This window comes from Brassica napus, chromosome C5, assembly GCF_020379485.1.
Source record: "Brassica napus cultivar Da-Ae chromosome C5, Da-Ae, whole genome shotgun sequence".
NCBI classification, from domain to species: domain Eukaryota; kingdom Viridiplantae; phylum Streptophyta; class Magnoliopsida; order Brassicales; family Brassicaceae; genus Brassica; species Brassica napus.
In genome coordinates this window covers 19,587,328-19,608,666 of record NC_063448.1, presented here as the reverse complement: position 1 = coordinate 19,608,666, position 21,339 = coordinate 19,587,328, and the positions used below count along the sequence as shown (strand labels likewise).

Sequence of the window (21,339 nt, the reverse complement as noted above, 5' to 3'; positions counted from 1 at the left end):
ATTTATTTAATGAAAAACACGAAGATAAGTTGTGCTGGTACATTTCCATTCAATTGCGTGCACAGTTTGTCTTTGTTTTTAATACGAAGGGGTCCATACTATAACAAACGAGACGCGTCATTTTTGAGATTAATTGAAAATATTGTAATCTATCCTGTGGTTTATTAAATTTTATAATATGAGATTTAGGTGAAGATTTCGTGGACTTTTATCCTTAATCTTTAATAGTTTAGCTTATCATACATCAGGATAACAATAAACAAAAATATACAATTGGTCGTGGATATCTGACCAGAAAAAATACATGCAATTTACACAATCCATTAATCTATAATACGAGACATACTATATACAAAGTAGTATATGAGATTGATCGAGAGTATATTCAGTGAAGAATTTTTCAGTTTATTATTGCATAATATTGTATAGTAATTTATAAGACCATCTATATTAATGTCATCTTATTTTATTTACACGATTCCTTGTGTAAATATCAAGAAAGCTATAGTATTCACAATAAGAATTTGAAATCACGAGTACACACAATCAAAGTCCAGAGTTTCAACATAATTTGAAACCGAACTAGAAAAAAGATAAGAATGAATTGGCTTAAAACCCAAAAAAAATGGTGAAATTAGCAAACTACCTATGATCGAACAAGTTTTGTGATCAACAAAAGTAATATGGTGTGGGATTTAGGATATTGATTTACTTAGGACAAAAATTGTGTATATAAGATGCAATTTCACAATTTCACATAATTGTCTTAATTATGTATTTCGAAAGGTGCAAGGATGAAACAACTATCGTATTTTTCAAAATAGGAATAAGACAACTATTTTGTACAATAAAAATCATTTAATTACTTTAGTTATTAAATCATAATAAGACAATTTATTGATTTATATGTTGGACGTCTCTGTTACATGGGATCTGTCAAAATATTTTGTTTTGTTCTTATCTTATGTTTAGAAATATATCTGATAAAAAAAATGATTTATTAACAATTATTTAGGCTGGGCGGAAAATAATTTTCACCCATTCGTAATCTATTATAATAGTTTTTACTCATTTCTCAGCGCCACGTCAGCGTTTTGTGAACCCCACTTTTAAAAAATGTGAAAAAATATCAAGTCTATGGCTCGAACCCGGGTTATTGAGATATAAACACCAACATTTATACCACTAAGCTAAATGATACTTTGTACATTGATGGTCGAACCTAATATATATTTATCAAGGTCGGAAGCTCTTGCTTGTTCGGCTTCCTTTGAGGGTCGGGCCTACAAGTGCGTTATGGGTTTCATTTTTAAATGAGATTCATCACGTTATATGAAAAAAGCTCAAGTTTGCAACAATTATAGTTTTCTCATATTGTAAACTGTTGTCATTTAACATGAGTTTGAGTTATTTTCTTCACTGTCTCAAACAAGTCTGAGTTACAGAGTTGCACCATGTGTCTGTTCGTAATCTATTTTTTCACCGGTGAACTCTTCATGTCCACATCTTAAATCGCTTGATCATAAATGTTCCTGATTTGTAGCCCCTATATAAACCCTATATATATGATTCTCATCTTTGATGAACCCAATCTGCATTTCCACAAAACTCATTGATTCCTCTTAGATTTAACCAACTTCTAAAAAATGTTTCTCTCTGCCTCTCCAATTCGTCAAACCGGCGTCTCGGCTTCCGTCACTCAACCTTCGAATCTCTCCGTCACTCAACCTCACTTCTGGGATTCCCTGAACTTCAAGAAAGACAGAGAGTTCGTAGGAATCACGGTTCTCTTCCTTGATGAAAATGTAAGTTAATCTTCGATCTATAACACTTATTTAACATAATTGTTTTAATTTATTTCCTGATTCTTTGTTGAATAATATTATTTGCAGATTCCGTGATTTATGGGTTTACTCCCGTCGGACGTGCTAATCGTTACATGCCATCTTTGAAAGCTGGTTCCATTGTGAAAGTCGATCGTTTTGAGGTTTCTAGGTGCTCAAGCATGTACAAGATAACTGATCATCCATTCCTCATTCGTTTCATCTCACTAACCATTATTGATGAAGTCATCACGGGTGCTCCTGAGATCAATCTTCAGCCAAGATTAGACTGTTCGACAATCTTCAAGTGATTGTGAACACAAACCTAGAACTTCCAAGTATATTATCATATTGCATCTGGGTTTATATTATGTTTTGATATCATAACTGATATTTAAACTCACAGATGTGGTTGGGCAAATCCGTTTTGTCCAGGGCTCTGGCCTCACCAAAGAAACAACTCGAGTCGTTATCCGTCTCCTCATTGATCCGTAAGAAACAATCAACACATAATTCCCTTTATATTACTGTCTATATTGTGCTAACATCAATAATCAAAAATATTTCATACCCAAGATTTGTGGTCGTCTATTTATCTCCCTTACTTATCAATCTAATTTTACACAAATCTTTATTTTACTGTTTAAAAGAAACCACAATAACCCAAACAATCAAAACACCAAAAACTAGAATCCCAAAAAAGACGAATCATTAATGATCACCTCTCTTTTTGTCTAGTCTTACAAATAAACTTCAAAACAAATATACCAAACCAATTAACTCAACTAAAACTCAACGACACATACATTGAACCAGCTAAACAAATATAAACTACACGGCCAAATATTTAACAATTTACAAACTTACTTTCACAGATGCTTACGAAGAAGACGAAGACGACAACCAAGATCAATGAAATTACCTAAACAAAAAAAGCAAAGTAAGTTACAAACTCTGATAAATACAACTAACAATGATTTTTGTTTACATATTACCCATCAAATAAAAGAGAAACAAACACAGCCACACCAGGAGATACAAGAGACAATCCCAACATACACAAATGCGGCAACAACATCTCCACCTACTCACTCTTCTTGTCTTATAAAAATAGCTTATATGCTCAATGTCAACATGCCAATGCTATTGTCTTCTTATGAGAAATACATATATTCGTTTAAAACCCATTAAGACTCAAATACTAATTGTCACTCATTTTATAGTTATTTCTACAAGTCTTCGTATATTTGTTTTAAAGGTCCGGTAAAAACAACAAGTTTAAAAATAAAAAAACATATAACCAACATAATAAGAATAAAAAAAATTATTACTTAATACACACAACTTACACAAACTAAACTGGTGAAAAAATATCCAGAAACAAAATGTACTCTCAACAACCTTAATATAATTTATGTAATCTCAACAGTACAAGTAATAAATTAAAAAGACAAACAAACAATAAGTCTCAGGCAAGCAACAACACGAACTATATCAATCACATTACTAACACAGTTTAGTCCTTCATGAGTGGAGAACAGTGAATATACAGTACATCATCACAACTCTAACCCTATAACAATAAAAAACTTAAAAAACAATGATCAACCCAAAACGCAAAATTCACAGCTACAATAACCCTAACAAATATTGAGATGAAACAAGAAATATGTCTATAACTCTGCGCAAGCGCGGGGCAATGTCCCTAGTGATATCAAGACTGCAGTCTTACAAAACAAAAACAGTTGTTAACCACATTTGGGTTACTGCCCATGCCAAGGTCCGCAGGTGTTTCATTGTCGAACCTCACTATGCGTCGTCCATAGTAAGCTTGTAAGATATTAAAAAAGAAGAAGAATATAGTGATTAGCAAAAGCTTTCGACTAAAAATGTATATGATCTTCATATTTATTAATTCAAAATATTAAATAATACTTTTAGTAATGCTTATAAATAACTAATTATACTCTATCGTATAATATAAGATGTTTAAGATTTTTGTCTTAATTTATAAAATGTTATGCATAGAAGTTGTAAAATGTTTCCACTGTAAATATATAATTAATTATACTTCCTTAGGTTTTGTACTTTTAACTAAAACGTCTTATAAAATATGACAAAAATAACCCGCCTGTAAACAATATTTTTTTGTGAGAAATAATTTTTGGTGGTCTTAAAAGAATGTATAATTATTAATATTATCATAACAAAATAAAAACTGATGGTCTAAAATATTTGGTGGTCCCATTTTTCTTCCTTAATCGCTTATCCTCTAGATCGAGTCTCATGACTCATCTTACCATCGTATTAAAAATATAAAGAAAGTTTGGCTTTGACGTCAAGGAATCTACAAAAGTGTGTGAATTTGATTTGCTCCGTAACTCCGGTTAACCTAATCAATTGAAAATTAATTAGCATGGTTAAGAAAATCATTCAAGAAAAGAAAATCAAAATGTTGGGGGTGGGGGTGGGGGTGGGGGTGGGGGTGGGGGGGGGGGGGGGCACTTAGAAGAAGAAGTGGACTAATGGATTAGATATGTATCCACCTTTGCACCTCCATCATCCTCATCATCATCATCATCATCATCATCATCAATTCATCATCATCATCATTATCATCATCAGCTACCTTTCTACTTTGTCCGTTTCACAACTGACTTATCTTCTCTCTCTCTCTTCCATGTGATTATACACTTAGCTTGGCTTCTTCTATCTTTATGCTGTTCCTGTCTAAACGTCCGTACGTCCAAGTTTCTTCTGGTAACCTCTTCTTCTTAGTGTCATCGTTATCCATCTAAAGATTCACTCTCTCCCTCGATTTTCTTCTTCCCCTCTCTTTTCTACACTGCTTTTGTGATGTTGATGTCTCTTTAAGCTCCATCTGATGTGTGTTCTTCTCTCTTTGGTGCTTTTGTCACTGTAACTCTTTTAAAGATTTCATCTTCTGGGTTTCATTAAACTCTGTCAAAGCTTGCGACTTTGAGCTTACCCAGTTGAGGTTGTTGATTTAAAATTGTTTTCTTGCAGACCAAACACAGTGTCTGATTCTTAATCTTTGTTAGTTTTCATTCTTTCTCAGGATGCTTTTGTGCTCTCTTGTCACTTGTCACACATCTATAAGATCTTTGTCTAATTCCAAAGAAGATGGAAGCATCCAAAAGTAATTTTCTTGTAGAGGTAAAGTAAAAAACCATCTTGATGCTTTTTTTTAGCTTGAAAGAATCTTACTAATGATCTCTTTCTCAGGTGAACAACATTGAGAAGCAGCTATGGACATTAATCCACACGAAGGGTATACTGCATCCAGATGTTTCAGAGCTATACACGAAAGCAGGTTCGACCTACGAGCAAATATTCAAAGCCAATCTCCAGCAAGAAGAGCTTCAAGAAGTAGAGTTCTGTCTCTGGAAGCTTCACTATAAACACATCGACGAGTTTCGCAAAGGCCTCAAAGCAGATGATCCTTCCAAGTCAAACACTCATATGAAAGCATTCAAGCTGTTTCTGCTAAGAGCTGCAGAGTTTTACAAGAATCTGATTTCTAAAGTCAGAGGATATTACTACAAGGGGTTCTCTGAGGAATCTGGAGGCAAAAGGAGATTCTTATGCCATCGTTTCTATATCTGTCTTGGAGATCTTGAAAGGTATAGAGAACAGTATCTGAAAACACATGGACATTGTGATTGGTCAACTGCTGCTACATACTATCTTGAAGCTGCAAAGTCTTGGCCTGATAGTGGCAATCCTCATAACCAGGTAACTTAACTCTTTTTCTTTTGTTTATTAGCCATTTTGTAAGTGATTTTTTTCTTGAAATTGTGTAGCTAGCTGTATTGGCCACTTATGTTGGTGATGAGTTCTTGGCTCTGTACCACTGTGTGAGAAGCTTAGCTGTGAAAGAACCTTTTCCTGGTGCTTCTAACAATCTTCTTTTGTTGTTTGAGAAGGTGATTGATTCACTCATACTCTCTCTCCCTACTAGTTGCAGTTAGATTGTGTATGCCTTGTGTTGCTCAAAATGCTTGTTTTAACTACTGCAGAACAGGTCTTCTCCTTTGCAGTCTCTATCTACTGATGCAGAGTTTAACTTCTTAAACCCATCAGAGAGAAATGTCACTGTAAAAGCAAAAGAAGAATTAAAGACTGGAAGTGATTTATGGACACTGGTTGTTAGAAAAATTAGCTTCTTCTTCCTTAAATCCAGGTCTGTTCTTTTCTTTCAACTCAAGATCTTGATGACCCAAGCTGTTCTTCTCTTAGTTCTGTATGGTTTGTTTCAGTTTTGATGAGTTTGGTTGCACATTTGCATCAACTATGAGAGAATTGGATGCAGCATTTGCAGTAGATGATAGAAACCTAGAAGCCATGTTGGAGTCTTATCAAGTTATGGACCCGGCGAGAAAGGGACCGTATAGAATCATCCAACTTGTTGCGGTTTTCGTCTTCATCTTCCACAACTTAGCCGAGTTTAATGAACCAGACAACGCGGAAGAGGAAGCAAAGTTAACAAACTTAGCATTAACAATGGTGTTCATCGTCATGGGGCGAGTTGTCGAGAGGTGTTTGAAGACTAGTCCCTTGGATTCTTGCCCTCTCTTACCTGCTCTACTTGTATTTCTAGACTACCTACCGTTTCTACTTCACAAGGAAGAAGAATGCAGGTTTGATGAGAAGAGCGAGATTGCGATATCTTGCTTCTTTAGCAAACTAGTTGATTTCTTGAACAGCTTAAAGGTGAAAGGACAAAACTGTTCTGCTAAGGTGATGGTAGCTCTTTGGGAGGATCATGAACTGAGGTCATTGGCTCCTCTGGCTCCTGTACATTTACTTCTAGATTTCACAAGTCATATGGAACTAAGAGAGAGTTTTAAGAGAGGCAAAGAGCTTCGTCTTCAACGGATTATCAATTCCGCTATTGAGATCACAAGTAAGCAGAAGTGGTTATTCTTTGACAAGCAAGGGGCTCGTTTCTACACAGCTTCAGGTGAAAGACAACGCAAAGAAGAGCTCTTTCACAGAAAACGTGTTACTATAGGAAACGTTGAGATCATCCCTTGTGTGAGTGAAAGAGCTGTGCCTGCAGAAGAGGAAGAAGTCATTCTTCTCAAGCCGCTCGTAAGGTGTCAATCTGCTCCAGTCTCTTCTTCTAGCATTGCAACGAAGCCACTCTGCTCTGATAACACAACTTCAGGAAACCAAACAATAACTTCATCTGATGAAAGCCTAAGACGTACCTCATCAGTCATTGTGAACCATAGCGCACAGGATACTAACTCTGGAAGCTTCAGCTTCACGCAAGGTCTTAAGAATACAGATCAGCATCTAGAAGAAGGCACAGTCTCAGAGAGACCTCCATCGCTGAGCGCGTGGGTGGTTGACAAGAGTAAAGAGAAAAGTAAACCAAATGGTTTGAGCCCTATTGATGAAACAGGTCCTCTGACATCCTTTGACAGTCTCTCAGTTAGTAGCAGCACGGAGCATCCTGCTTCTTCTTATTCACCTCCTACTCCGTCTGCTCCATTACTGCCTGAAGACGCTTCTTGGTTTCATAACAAAGCAGAGAGCTTCCATGACCAGACAAGATATATGGAACCTCCTGGTTTCATCAAGTCATACACAAACCCACCATTTGTTGGCATTTCTTCTTCTGAATGGTTACGTAGATACAGAGAAAGTCAGAATGTTAGACCAGCTTGTTCCTATCAAGCCCAGGGGACAAACAATCTGAGAAACTTCTTGGCTCATGGATCACCCAAGTTCAGTCTCTTAGCTAGGTACGGGACACCAAATGATCAATCAATGGTCTCTTCAGAAAACTCAATGTTTTATCCTCAGCTCTACATGGAAGAAGACCATGAAGCTAGAGGACAAAAGTTGTGCAACGGTCAACAAAGCGCAGCAGAGGCTTATGGGTTCAGCGATGACCCTGGACCGTTTCTTCGGTACCTGAGAGAGAAAGAGCTCAAGGAGAACGGTCAGAGGTTAAGAGAACCTTCTCCAGCATATATGAACAACTAGAGATGCACAAGTGAGTAAAGGAAACTGTCCCAATTTGGCAAGTTGTAACTACCTATAGTTATCGTCTTGTTTCCTTGTATTTGTTGCTCAATTTTGCAAGAGAATGTTTTCTCGAGTTGTAACAAACATATCAAGAAAAAGTTTGGTTGTAGATAAACAAAGAAAGTAAACTTCAAAAGTTTTTGCAAATTCTTTTGTTTGTTACTTGAGGGATGAATTTTGAGTTAGATTACCCTTGAATCCATTGTAAACAAGGAAACATATAAGAAGAATAAGTGTCCAATAATAATCATCTTCTTATATGGGAGGAACAAACTTAGTCTGGGAATTACAAACAAAGAAAAAGGAGCTAACGTTGGAGAATGAGCAAACCAAACCCTGATCAAGATCTTGTGTAGTTCCCTAGCTGTTTGTGCTTGCTTCTGCATCCTCCATCAAGCCAAAGAAAGAAAATAAAACAACAAGAGGGGGAAACCAAGAAAAGAGTTTGAGGAAAGTAAAAGCTGATTTTATATACTTCCACTAAAAACAGGATTTTTTTCTGGTTGAACCAAAATCCAGTCCTCGTATTTGCTTTAAGTTACTTTTGTGTCTGCGTCAGAGTAACTAAAAAGATAACTTGTGCTTGATCAGTTGCTTTTATCAGTAGTAGGTGCCAAGTTCAGCTCCTGCATCTGTGTCTCAACTGGTACTAACCCTGTCTGAGCAAGAAACCTGCAGAACAAAGGCACTACATCTGGTAAGCAACTATTTGAAGGTTTTTTTATCAGCTCTTCAAGACTCAACATCCACCTCTAGAATCTCATAAACCCTCAGAGTACAACAAAATAACACAAAAGATGATATCTTTTCAAAGCACATACAAAACTAGAGAACTGAGAACCCTTATATGACCCCCAAACTCAATTTCACAAAGACCGAGATGCATAAGTACTCATTAGACCCCATGAAACAGAACACTTTAAGCTATCCACACACACACACAGATCATCAACTTGATTAACACCAATTCAGAGAAAGGATTGTATCGAAACCCTAATAAGATAGTTTAGGAAGCAACATACCAATTGAGGAGGACAAAGAGGGAAGATGCGATTACGATGAGGAAGCCGACGTGAAAAAGCAACATGGATTGGCCACTGGTGAAAGCTATGGAGAGCATGAAAGTGAGACAGAGACCCAGCAGAAGAAACGCGAATCTCAGAGCGTTCCATGTTGGAGCCTGTATAACAGATCCGATCACAACTAGGGTTTTATAAACCGAACCAAAAAGAAACAGAGAGCATCTACACAAAAGGGGGTAAGAAGGAAGTACTAACATTGACGCCTGGTGCTAGAGCTCCGACAAGAACAGCTTCCGTTGACGATATCTCTGGTCTCTGCTTCTTCTCCATCTTTCTTTCTTTCTTCCTGAGGTTCCTTCCACAGATGTGCGAGGAACAAAAATCTTGGTTTATTTCCAAGGAAAGAGACGAGTCAATTAGAAAGTCGTTAGAACCCGATCATGTTAAACCGAAATGGTTCCTTCCGGTATGGTTTTGGTTTATGTGTTGTTGACTTTAATCTTTCTTTTGTTTTAATTTTTTTGTTATGATTTAAGTTTTTTTTTTTATTATTTCAAATATTTCCTATAATTATTATGGTGGAAGCTTTTTGGTTTTAACCAAAAGTTCATTAATGCTTCTACACCAGGAGGTCTCAGTTTCAATTTCCAGAGAATGCGAAATTAATGGAGAAACAACTTACAAGAGATCTGCAACAAGGGACATGGATCCGATAGAGTGACTAAGGTGATGCAGTCAGACGTGAATCCGCATGTAAAATTGTTGGCTGTAGAATCGTCTTTAATATTTCTCAGAGTTTGTAATAGCATAATATATCCAACGTTAACAAATCAAAATATTTTGTTATTTCAAATATTTCCTATAATTATGGTTGAGTTTTTTTTTGTCATCAACCAAAATTTTATAGAAAAATCACTCTGGTCCGTTTAGGCAAGCTGCTTTAGTATACCTGTTAGGAGCCAAATCGTCTACAATAGCAAAACATTCAACTCGTGATCGACTGCCTTTGGTCAAAGAGTCTGCACGAAAATTTAAGTTACGGGGTTAAAAAGTAAAGACAGAATCGTGTAGTCGTGTACTAAGAAGTTTGATTTCATCCAATTCTGCTGCTAATGATGGCCACTCGATCTTATTAAGGATAACGTTTATCAGCTGTTGGCAATCTGACTCAAAGACAATTCCATCACACCCGCGGTTTAACAATTCAGACATCGACCATATAAGAGCTTATGTTTCCGTATGTAATGGTGATTTCACCTGATGGACACACTTCCGTCCCTACAAGATCACCTCCTCTGCTTCTAGTAGAATAAAGCCCATTCCCATCCATTTGTCCTTCTCTGACCAAGATCCATCAACTTGACATTTATAGCGATGTCCAATATCTACATGTATTGGAGCTGCTTGACGATGCTCTGCGCTTATGCCATCTTCTTCCTCTAATCTTTTGTCGATCTGTGCCAGTTTCCATGATTCTGCTTTTTGCGTGGCCACATTTAACGTGTCGAGGGGTGATATGTCCTTCCCATTAAAACATTTATCATTCCTCGCTTTCCATATATACCATAGTAACCATGAAAATATCGAAAAGCTCTCAGTCTGGTTCGTAGTTGATCAAGCTTGGTTCAGTAGGTGATCGAAGTTTGTAAACAGAGATGTGTTGGGGAAAGCGGGCACGAGGTGCAGCGGAATGTAACGGTCGTGATCCCCTGACCTTGTGTGAACCTGTGAGGAAAATATTTCGACGATAGCAGGATATAGTATAAGCAATAACTAAATGAGACAAGCACTTTTTACGTGGAAAACCTCCTCGATGTGAGAAGGAAAAACCACGGGACCGTAGTCCACTCAACAATCCACTATATAAATGTATGTGAGTACAACCACGTCCTCCCTGTTCAACAACCTGAACAGAACAGAGACTCAAGCTACAAAGAGCTACCTCCAACACAAGAACAACAACAACAAGAGAGCAACACAAAGCTTCAAAACCAGCAGCAACCAAACGACCTCAGATCATAAGGATTCCGGCAACCAGAGACTAATCCCACCGTAAAAATCCAAGATAAACCAGTCAACAACACCTCTGCCAAATTTCATCTCAATCAGAGAAGATCTCACCGTCGAATTTACCAAACACTCAAGACAGCACTGCTGAATAACTGTGCCGACCAGCTTCACTAAAACCCAGTCAACAGAAGATCCAACCGTTGAAATCCAAATCCCTTCGGTGAACCTTTAACCCACTGACTGAAGACGCTTCCCACAAAATATCAGCCCGATCAGGATCCGTTTGATTCTCCAAATCTGCCTTGACAAACCCAGAAGAAATTCTGCTTCCTTCCCTCTTTTCTCTCTTTTGTCTTTTTGATTCTTGTAAGTCTCTCCATAAAAATTAGGTCAAGAGACTATATATATGTGTCTCACTAACCCTAAGAACCTCCAAGTCCCAATACTAATCTCATGGATTAATACCAATGGTCAAACTTCCAAGTTTGGTTATCACCAACCAAACCCAATGGATTTCCTCCATCTAGAAGGAACCCAACAAACTCCCCCTCCGACTAGGTGGAGGAAACAGCCATTCCAGCTATCCCTCGGCATACTTCAAGCTTCCCCCTCGGCAAAGACTTTGTCATCATATCAGCTCCATTATCATCCGTATGAACTTTCTCAAGTTCCACTTCCTTAGAAGCAACCACATCTCGTATCCAATGATACCTCCTCTGAATGTGTTTTGATTTCGAATGAAATGTAGAGTTCTTCCCGAGACAGATGGCGCTTTGACTATCACAAAGCAACACATACTTTTCTTGCTTGAAACCGATCTCTTCACAGAAGTTCTTCATCCACAGCAACTCTTTATAAGCTTCAGTTGCAGCAATGAACTATGCCTCAGTGGTAGATAGTGCAACGCACTTTTGCAGCCTTGACTACCATACCACAGCTCCACCCGCAAATGTTACCAAGTAACCCGAAGTAGACTTGCTAGAATGAACATCTCCAGACATGTCAGAATCGGTGAAACTGACCAGTAAAGGCTTCTTACCCCCAAATGTAATATTCAGATCAGAAGTCCCTCTGAGATATCTCAAAATCCACTTCACAGCATTCCAATGTTCTCTTCCTGGATTGGAGATAAACCTGCTGACAACTCCAACGGCGTAAGCTAAATCCGGTCTTGTACAGATCATGGCATACATCAAACTACCCACTGCCGAAGCATATGGAACCTTCGCCATATCTTCTTTCTCCGCATATGTCTTCAGACTTTGTTGACTGCTCGTATTAAGTGTGGAGCAAGAGGAGTACTCAACACTTTAGACTTGTCCATGTGAAACCGCTTAAGTACTTTTTCAATGTACTTCTCCTGAGACAAGTGAACCAGCTTCTCACCTCTGTCTCAAACAATTCTCATACCGAGAATCTGTTTCGCTGGACCCATATCTTTCAAGGCAAATGACTCAGTGAGCTGCTCTTTCAGCTCCTTAATTCTGTCCATGTTCCTGCCCACAATCAACATATCATCGACATACAACAACAAGATGATAAAATCATCCTCACTAAACACCTTCACAAATACACAATGGTCTGAATCAGTCTCAGTATAACCATGTTCCCCCATAATAGACTTGAACTTCATGTACCACTGCCTTGGTGCTTGCTTCAATCCATAAAGGCTTTTCTTCAAGCGGCAAACCAAATTTTCTTTGCCCTTTTTCACATAGCCTTCATGTTGTTCCATGTAGATCTCTTCCTCCAAATCACCATGAAGGAAAGCAGTCTTCACATCCATTTGCTCAACCTCTAGATCAAGGCTCGCTGCCAATCCAAGCACAACCCGAATGGATGACATGTTCACAACAGGAGAAAAGATTTCATCATAATCAATTCCCTTCTTTTGGCTGTAGCCTTTCACAACCAATCTAGCCTTGTGTCGAGGTGGCAAATTGTCATCCTCATGCTTAATTCTGTACACCCGCTTATTAAGCAGAGCCTTCTTGCCTTTAGGCAATTCCACCAACTCAAAAGTATGGTTCTCCTCAAAAGAATATATCTCCTCATCCATGGCTCCAAACCACATATCCTTGTGTTCATCCTCCAAAGCTTCATCATAGCTTTCCGGCTCTCCCCCATCAGTAAGTAAAACATACTCACTAGGATCATACCTTGTCGACGGTTTAAGACCTCTTTTGGATCTTCTAACAACAATAGGTTGGTTCTCAGCAGCTGGTGTCTCACCATGATCGTCACCATGATCACCACTGCCATCTTCATGTGCGGGAGCATCTGCACTGGGTGTATCATCCTGAACCTCAACCTCAACCTCACCGTGGACCGATGTAGAAGGAGTAGCCTCTAAATCAATCAAACTCTCATAAACCTGAGCTGGAATTTTGGACTTGTCAATGTCCTTAATCGTTTGATCTTCCATGAACACAACATCTCTGCTCCTTACGAGCTTCCTTTCAACGGGATCATAAAATCTGTACCCGAACTCATCCTGACCATAACCGATGAACACACACTGCCGTGACTTCATCTCAAGCTTCGATCTCTCATCCTTGGGAATATGAACAAATGCCTTACACCCAAAGACTCTCAAGTGACTGTAAGAAACATCCTTACCAGTCCAAACCCTCTCTGGAATATCACCATCCAGTGGAGCACTCGGTGACAAATTCAGCACATGAACTACCGTGTTCAAAGCTTCTCCCCAGAAAGTCATCGATAAGCCTGACTGTGAGATCAAACATCTCATCCTCTCGACAATCGTCTTGTTCATCCTTTCAGCCAACCCATTCAACTGTGGAGTCTTAGGTGGCATGAATTGATGCCTTATTCCATGCTCTTTGCAATAAGCATCAAATGGTCCAGAATACTCTCCACCATTATCACTGCGGACACACTTCAGCTTCTTCCCCGTTTGTCTCTCAACCAATGCCACAAAATGCTTGAAATATCTCAACACCTGATCCTTCGTCTTCATAGGAAATACCCACAACTTCCTTGAATGATCATCAATGAAAGTCACAAAATATGATGTGCCCCCAAGAGATCTTGTCCTCATTGGACCACACACATCTGAATGTACCAAATCCAGTACCTCGGGTTTCCTAGAAGGCGCAGAAGACTTGAAAGACACCCTGTGTTGTTTTCCCGCAAAGCAATGCGAACACTTCTGCAGGTACAAATCAGAGATTCTTGGAATCACCTCATTCTTAGAAAACACAAACATTCTCTTCTCACTCATGTGACCGAGTCTCTTATGCCATAACTCCATGACACCATCATTCTCCACCGCATTAACAGCATCTTTGGAGACCTTAGCTTGCATCCAATAGAAGGATGAAGACTTCTCACCTTGAGCCACAATCAAAGAACCCCGAGAGAGCTTCCATTTACCACCACCGTGCAAACTGAAATAACCCTCATCATCAAGTCTTCCCGTCGATATCAGATTCATCCTAATATCAGGAACATGCTTAACATCCTTAAGCACCAACCTAGTCCCAAGACTAGTCTCCAAGCATATATCGCCAATGCCAGCAACCTGAGCCATCACATCATTTCCCATCTTCACGGAACCATAATTACCCGTAGTATAGGTAGAAAACAAATCCCGCTATGATGTTGCATGAGTAGTAGCTCCACTATCAATCACCCAACTGGTGTCTTGGCATGCAACATTAATGGCATAACCCTCAAGAAGAATGAGAAATTGATCTTCGGTGACAGGCACCCGATCCACCTTTTCTTCTTGATTACCTTGCTGCTTGTTTTTCAACTTCCAGCAATCCTTCTTCATGTGCCCTTTCTTGTGACAGAAATAGCACTCCATATTAGAAAATTTATTAGATTTGCTCCTGCTCCTGTTCTTGTCCCTCTTGGGATCTCTACTTGAACTCCTCCCCTTTGACTCAGTAACAAAGACATCTGAACGCGAACTGCTAGCATTCGACTGTCTTCTTGCTTCCTTATTAAGAACACTGTTCTTCACTGAATCCATCGAAATGACACATTCCGACGCGGAGTTACAAAGAGACATCCTGAAAACCTCCCAAGAATCCGGTAAAGTACCGAGAAGCCACAGACCGTGAATCTCATTATCAAACTTGATGCCCATATCAGACAGCTTGTTGAGCAATCCCTGAAACGCATTCAAGTGATCCGTCATCGGAGTTCCCTCCTGATACCTCAGCTCAATCAACTTCTTGATCATGTACATCTTGTTGTTTCCGGTCTTCCTAGAATACAACTGCTCCAGCTTCTTCCACAAAGAACGAGCATCCGTCTTAGTCTCAATATGATGCAACACATTATCATCTACCCACTGCCTTATCAACCCACACACTTTGCGATGCAGCAGCTTCCACTCTTCATCTGTCTTCTTCTCAGGTTTCTTTTCCTCGTAGACTGGAACATGGAATTCTTTAACAAAGAGCAGATCCTCCATCTTGCCCTTCCATAGATGATAGTTAGCACCAATCAAGCTTATCATCCTGCTCGTATTTTCCATCATTCTCACAAGCAACAATAACCCGAAGATATCAAACCCAAAGCTCTAAAACCAGAAGCTCTGATACCACTCTGTTGGGGAAAGCGGGCACGAGGCGCAGCGGAATGTAACGGTCGTGATCCTCTGACCTTGTGTGAACCTGTGAGGAAAATACTTCGACGATAGCAGGATATAGTATAAGCAATAACTAAATGAGACAAGCACTTTTTAGGTGGAAAACCTCCTCGATGTGAGAAGGAAAAACCACGGGACCGTAGTCCACTCAAAAATCCACTATATAAATGTATGTGAGTACAACCACGTCCTCCCTGTTCAACAACCTGAACAGAACATGGACTCAAGCTACAAAGAGCTACCTCCAACACAAGAACAACAACAACAAGAGAGCAACACAAAGCTTCAAAACCAGCAGCAACCAAACGACCTCAGCTCACAAGGATTCCGGCAACCAGAGACTAATCCCACCATACAAATCCAAGATAAACCAGTCAACAACACCTCTGCCAAATTTCAGCTCAATCAGAGAAGATCTTATCGTCGAATTTACCAAACACTCAAGACAGCACTGCTAAAGAACTGTGACGACCAGTTTCACTAAAACTCAGTCAACAGAAGATCCAACCGTTGAAATCAAAATTCCTTCGGTGAACCTTTAACCCACTGACTGAAGAAGCTCTGCACAAAATATCATCCCGATCAGGATCCATTTGACCCTCCAAATCTGCCTTGACAAACCCAGATGAAATTCTGCCTCCTTCCCTCTTTTCTCTCTTTTGTCTTTTTGATTCTTGTAAGTCTCTCCATAAAAATTAGGTCAAGAGACTATATATATGTGTCTCACTAACCCTAAGAACCTCCAAGGCCCAATACTAATCTCATGGACTAATACCAATGACCCAACTTCCAAGTTTGGTTATCACCAACCAAACCCAATGGGTTTCCTCCATCTAGAAGGAACCCAACAAGATGTACACGGGAAAACTCCCGGAGCTGATGAAATAGGAGACAACGCCCAGATTTGCAGGGCTGGCGGACACTCAAACAATATATGGTTGATGTTCTCAGACTCCGCTCCACATCGTTGGCATGACGAGTCAGAACCACAATATCTCTCAACTAGCTTGCATGCTGATGACACACACCCTACCAGGGCTTGTTATAGGAAGTGTTCGATTTTTCTCGCCGTCTTTAGCTTCCATACTTGTTGAGTTTTTTTATTTGACTCAGTTTATATATTTTCTAAAAAAAAATCATATTTGAATTAATGTTTTCCCAACTATTAGGGTGAAATGTCTTCCTCATGACTCATGATCCTAACATCCAAAAGTTTTTCCACTGTAGCTATGTTTTTGGGTCGTTCGCTTGCACGGTACATGGAATCCAACAACGATGGGCACACCAAAACTAAGGATAGCTGTAACGATCCGCTCCCGGAGTATTTTTTTAATTTTGAAGAAAATAGAACGCATGACGTTTTATTCTACAAATAACGTATTTTTCTAAGTGTGGAGACACTTGTATTCGTGAAGATTGGAAGACTAAATGTATGTTTAACTAAGTGCTGGATCTTCAGTGAGCTCATGGAAAATATTCAGAATGGGTGGCACTGGTAAACTGATCATGGAACGATCGGAGCATACATACGGAGAGATCAAGACCGCAAGACCAATTAAAGAATGTTTGGCTGTTGGATAATGCAGGTTCCAAGTAAAGAAATTTTGACTAGCCATAATCACGGGATAATACAAAAGGAAGGTCGGATCTGCGGTGTCAGCTAAGGAAAGAATCAAAGATGTCAAGTCAAGCCATTGATGGTGATCTTTGACCAAGTCAAGTAAGGAAACTGGCATTAAGTGCCCGAGTTGGTGAGAAAGCTTGGGAAATCCTATTTAAGGACCCCTTGAGCCTTATTTTTTCACACAATTCTTAAAACAAGATTAGAGAGAAGTTAGCGAGCTGAAACGAGTTGGTAAAGAGAGAAGTCCGAGAAGAGGGATTCATCAAGGAGGAGCTAAGGAGTTCATCGCTTGAAGACGCTAGGTAGTTCAGAGTCTTCAAATCCTTGAGATTCAGCTAAGGTGAGGATGTGATTCGTGGCAGTCCAATAAGAATTGTTTTGTCTGGTTTGATTCATTAGGATCGAATTATTTTTGAATTGAATTTATTTATGAATAGTTCATTCATCGTGTTCTTAGAAAAATGTATGATATAATTTGTTTATGGAAAGTTCGCTCATCGTGATCTTAGGAAAATGTATGATAGATTTTTTTTATAGAAAGTTCGTTCATCATGTTCTTAAGTAATGTGTGATAGTAATTGTTATGGAAAGTTCGTTCGTTGTGTTCTTAGGAAAAGCATGCTAGAATTGATGGATTGATAATTGAGTTATGCTAGGATGTTTATGTGAGAAATGAATGTTTGATCTTGATAATCTAAGTCATGAAATTATAAGGCATTTAAAGAAAGTATAATCAAATTGAGTTAATTAAGGGAACTGGTTAAGAGGATGTAATGGACCTACGGGTCGAAGGTTTCGCTACGGGCCGTAATGGACCGATGGGTCGCAGGCTTGGCTACGGCAGCATGTTTGGCTTCAGGTTTTGCTACGGCCACAGGTTTGGCTTTGGCCGGAGGTTTGACTTCGGCCGGAGGTTTGGCTTCGGCTGCATGTTTGGCTACAGCCGCAGGATTATGGGCCTACGGGTCGAACAATTAAAGAATGTTAATGTAATGAAAATGATGGAACTAGTTAAGTAAACGAATGGTAGAACCAGATGCTAGGTTGTTAGTATTGATTGAGTGCTTGATTATTGGACTGTGGTAGGCGGTATTGAGCGTCCTCACTGAGTAATTTTGTATACTCATGCCTCCTTTGCGATGCAGGCAGTGTTTTGAAACCCGATCCGGATCCGTGGTTGAACCGGTAAACCCTGTGATCCAGAAAAAAATCGGTTTGGGTTTTTCAGAAAACCCAATATTTAGAAACCCGCAAAAACCCACTAAAACCCGAACCCAATACCGGTTGAACCAATAAATAACTTTTATTTTTTAGTTTTTAATTATGTTTTATATTCTAAGTTTCCAATTAATAAGTTAGGTGCTGACAAAAAAAAAAAAGTTTGTGATTTTTAGATTTTGACGAAGATTTCACTATGCCACCTGAAGAAAATGAAGTGAACGATAGTAGAGAGACCCGAAATTAGTTGATATGATTTGGTGTTAGTTTATTTCCGTTGTTGACAATTTATTACAATGATTTTTTAATTTTAGTTTATTTTGGATTTGAAGTTTAATTTGTTATCCACATTAGACATTTAAATATTTATGAATTTTATGTTTTGTGTTTCTTAGATGTCATAACTCGTACCTTGTTACATAAAATTTTAGGGAAAATGGCATATTCCTATATAAACTAATTGTTCCAGGTTTTTTCACACACGAACTTTTAAGCCATGCCAAAAACTACATGAACAGCGGAAAAATGTTTATTCCCCTATGAACTACTTGTTCCTGGTTTTTTCACACACAAACTTTTAATTCATACCAAAAACTACATGAACAACTCTATTTTTTGAATTACATACACAAACTATCGATTTTAAACTAATTCCCCTGAAACCGTAAACAGTGTTATTTAAATGTTAACTTGATTTATGACAGGTGGAGAGCCAATTTATTCTTTTTCTTCTTTTTTAGTCAACTGCTTTTATTCTTCAGAAATCGTTTTACTCTTCATCATTGATTGGGGATAAAATTTAATATTTTGCAGAAGAATAAAACGTTTTACATGACGTATAAAGAAAGAAGAGCAGTAACTACTAGCTTACCAATTTCCATGTATTGCCACAAGAAACTATAAAATTGGTGCAGTATCTCCAATTGATGATGAAAAATAAAACGATTTATGAAGAAAATGAGCAATTGATCAAAAAAGAAAAAGAATAAAACGACGTAGTATTTTTTTTATCAACTCAAATTAAACCGGCTCTCCATCTGTCATAAACCAAGTTAACTTTTAAATAACACGTTTACGGTTTTAGGAGAATTAGTTTAAAATCGATAGTTTGTGTATGTAATTCAAAAAATAGAGTTGTTTTTAGCATGATTTAAAAGTTCATGTGCGAAAAAACCAGGAACAACTAGTTCATAAGGAAATGAGCAATTTTCTGTTGTTCATGTGGTTTTTGGCATGACTTCAAAGTTTGTGTGTGAAAAAACCGGGAACAACTAATTCATAGGGGAATAGACTATTTTTTTTTATATTTTGTATGTCAAATGAAAATGAAATCTATTAAAAGTTTTTATTAAAAACTAAAGTTAAGTATTTTCTAAAATTTTCTAAATGTTTTTGTAAACATAAAATATATACATATCCAAACTATTATTTTATGCTTTAAAAAATATTTACAAAATATTAAACTTTAGTTTCTATATTTTTATTTTTTAGCTAATATATTATTATATAATAAAAATAATTCATTTATTAACCTGCGGTTCACCTGCGGCCGATCCAGTGATCCAGCAACCCAGTAAGTCGTCCGGTTCAGTATCCGGGTCGGGTTTAAAAATATTGGATGCAGGTAAGGTTGATTGTGTGGACCAGAGCGCGAAGGTATAAGTACCATTGGGGCTAGGGTGTTTGAACTTGGGTAATGTGGAGAAGTTTTGTAAAAGATATTTTTATTGTAAACTACATGATTTTAAATATTTAGTCTCGTGTTTCATTTATAAAGTTGAAGTATTTCTCATGTTCATCTGATAAAATTTTAATTGATTTTTTACTTAGAAATTTTCATGTGTTTTCAAAGATTTCCGGTTGAGGTGTTTCAATAGCCTCCGCTACATTGTAGCTGTGTGCCCCTTCTATCGTCTACTCGTCTCTGTAACCGTCGGTTCAGTCTTCTCATCATGTGGAGATACTATGTCTTAATCAACCTTTACAAGCAATATTAAGTTTTGTTTGAACAATAAGTATAGGGCTCTCAAATAACAATTTTTATGTTTTTGTCACAAAAATAATCTTAAAAAAACCAAGATAGCCCTTTTTTTATTTTAAATGTTTTTAAATTTGAACTCATATTCTCAAAAATCAACTCCTTAACTCTAAACTATAAATTTAGATTAGTTAATCCTAAAGTTAAATGTATTTTTATCCTTTAATAAAAAATGTTTTGGTCAATTTTCTCCGTAAAAACTATTTTTGTGAAAATAAACTAAAATTGACTATCCTATGAAATTTCTCATAACGGTATATCATCATATAATTTTTATTTTTATTTTTATTATTATTATTAATGATAAACTATATGTAAGAACTTTACGCATAATATCACGATAGTTCTTCTCGGATCGACAAGCAATTTAGGATATTTTGATGGATATATTTTCTCCGCGGCAAACGACCACAACGAGCAATTCTGTCCATAGAATTTTGAAATTTTCGATAAGCTTACATCTTATAATCTTCAAAAAATTACATCATTTTTTGTTTTTTGTTTTTTTTTACGTCGAAAGGCCATTCTAGTACTCAAGCTAGATGTGGTCTGGGTAACCAAACCGGAATAGAACAACCAATAAAAAATAACTCCCTATGGAAGGATCTTGCAGTTTTTGCTAAAAAATCTGAAATTTGATTGCGCGCTCTTGGCACATGAGTGATGCTGAAGTCCGGGAAGCATATTTGAAGCGTCTCTATCCTCTCCAATTCCGTCGCAAAGCTTGGCCACGCATGAGGTTCCTTTATCATTGCGATCAGGTCCTTACAGTCTGTCCCAAAGCTCTGACATGTCGAGTGTTGAAGCATATTCTCCATTGCCCATCGCAGTGTTTCTAGTTCCGAATGCAGGGCTGATTCGCGTCGAGTGATATTTCTGGTCCCCATAAGCTGTATGTTCCCACCACTGTCCATCCAAAC

At 38.0% G+C, this 21,339-nt stretch overlaps 2 protein-coding genes across 8 annotated transcripts; one reads left to right on the top strand and one right to left on the bottom strand.

The window, feature by feature from the left end:
* Positions 1 to 4,315: 4,315 nt before the first annotated feature.
* Positions 4,316 to 8,032, top strand: LOC106382169 (nonsense-mediated mRNA decay factor SMG7-like). 7 transcript variants are annotated; one of them, XM_022712320.2, is made up of 7 exons: positions 4,393 to 4,583; positions 4,758 to 4,821; positions 4,903 to 5,000; positions 5,070 to 5,579; positions 5,648 to 5,770; positions 5,864 to 6,027; positions 6,104 to 8,032. In XM_022712320.2, the coding sequence occupies exons 3-7, from the start codon at positions 4,968 to 4,970 to the stop codon at positions 7,839 to 7,841; spliced, it is 2,568 nt and encodes an 855-aa protein (XP_022568041.1). In that variant the 5' UTR covers positions 4,393 to 4,583; positions 4,758 to 4,821; positions 4,903 to 4,967; the 3' UTR covers positions 7,842 to 8,032. The 7 variants fall into 7 exon arrangements, with proteins under 7 accessions (XP_013677594.1, XP_013677593.1, XP_022568044.1 ...); XM_022712322.2 differs by having other exon boundaries at positions 4,886 to 5,000; XM_013822140.3 differs by lacking the exon at positions 4,758 to 4,821 and having other exon boundaries at positions 4,316 to 4,583.
* Positions 8,033 to 8,117: 85 nt separating this feature from the next.
* On the bottom strand, positions 8,118 to 9,319 carry LOC106382170. The gene is made up of 3 exons (XM_013822141.2): positions 9,161 to 9,319; positions 8,906 to 9,063; positions 8,118 to 8,555 (listed from the first exon to the last, which is right to left on the bottom strand). Exons 1-3 carry the CDS (start codon positions 9,233 to 9,235, stop codon positions 8,471 to 8,473), a joined length of 318 nt encoding a protein of 105 aa, XP_013677595.1. The 5' UTR covers positions 9,236 to 9,319; the 3' UTR covers positions 8,118 to 8,470.
* Between the last annotated feature and the right edge of the window lie 12,020 nt (positions 9,320 to 21,339).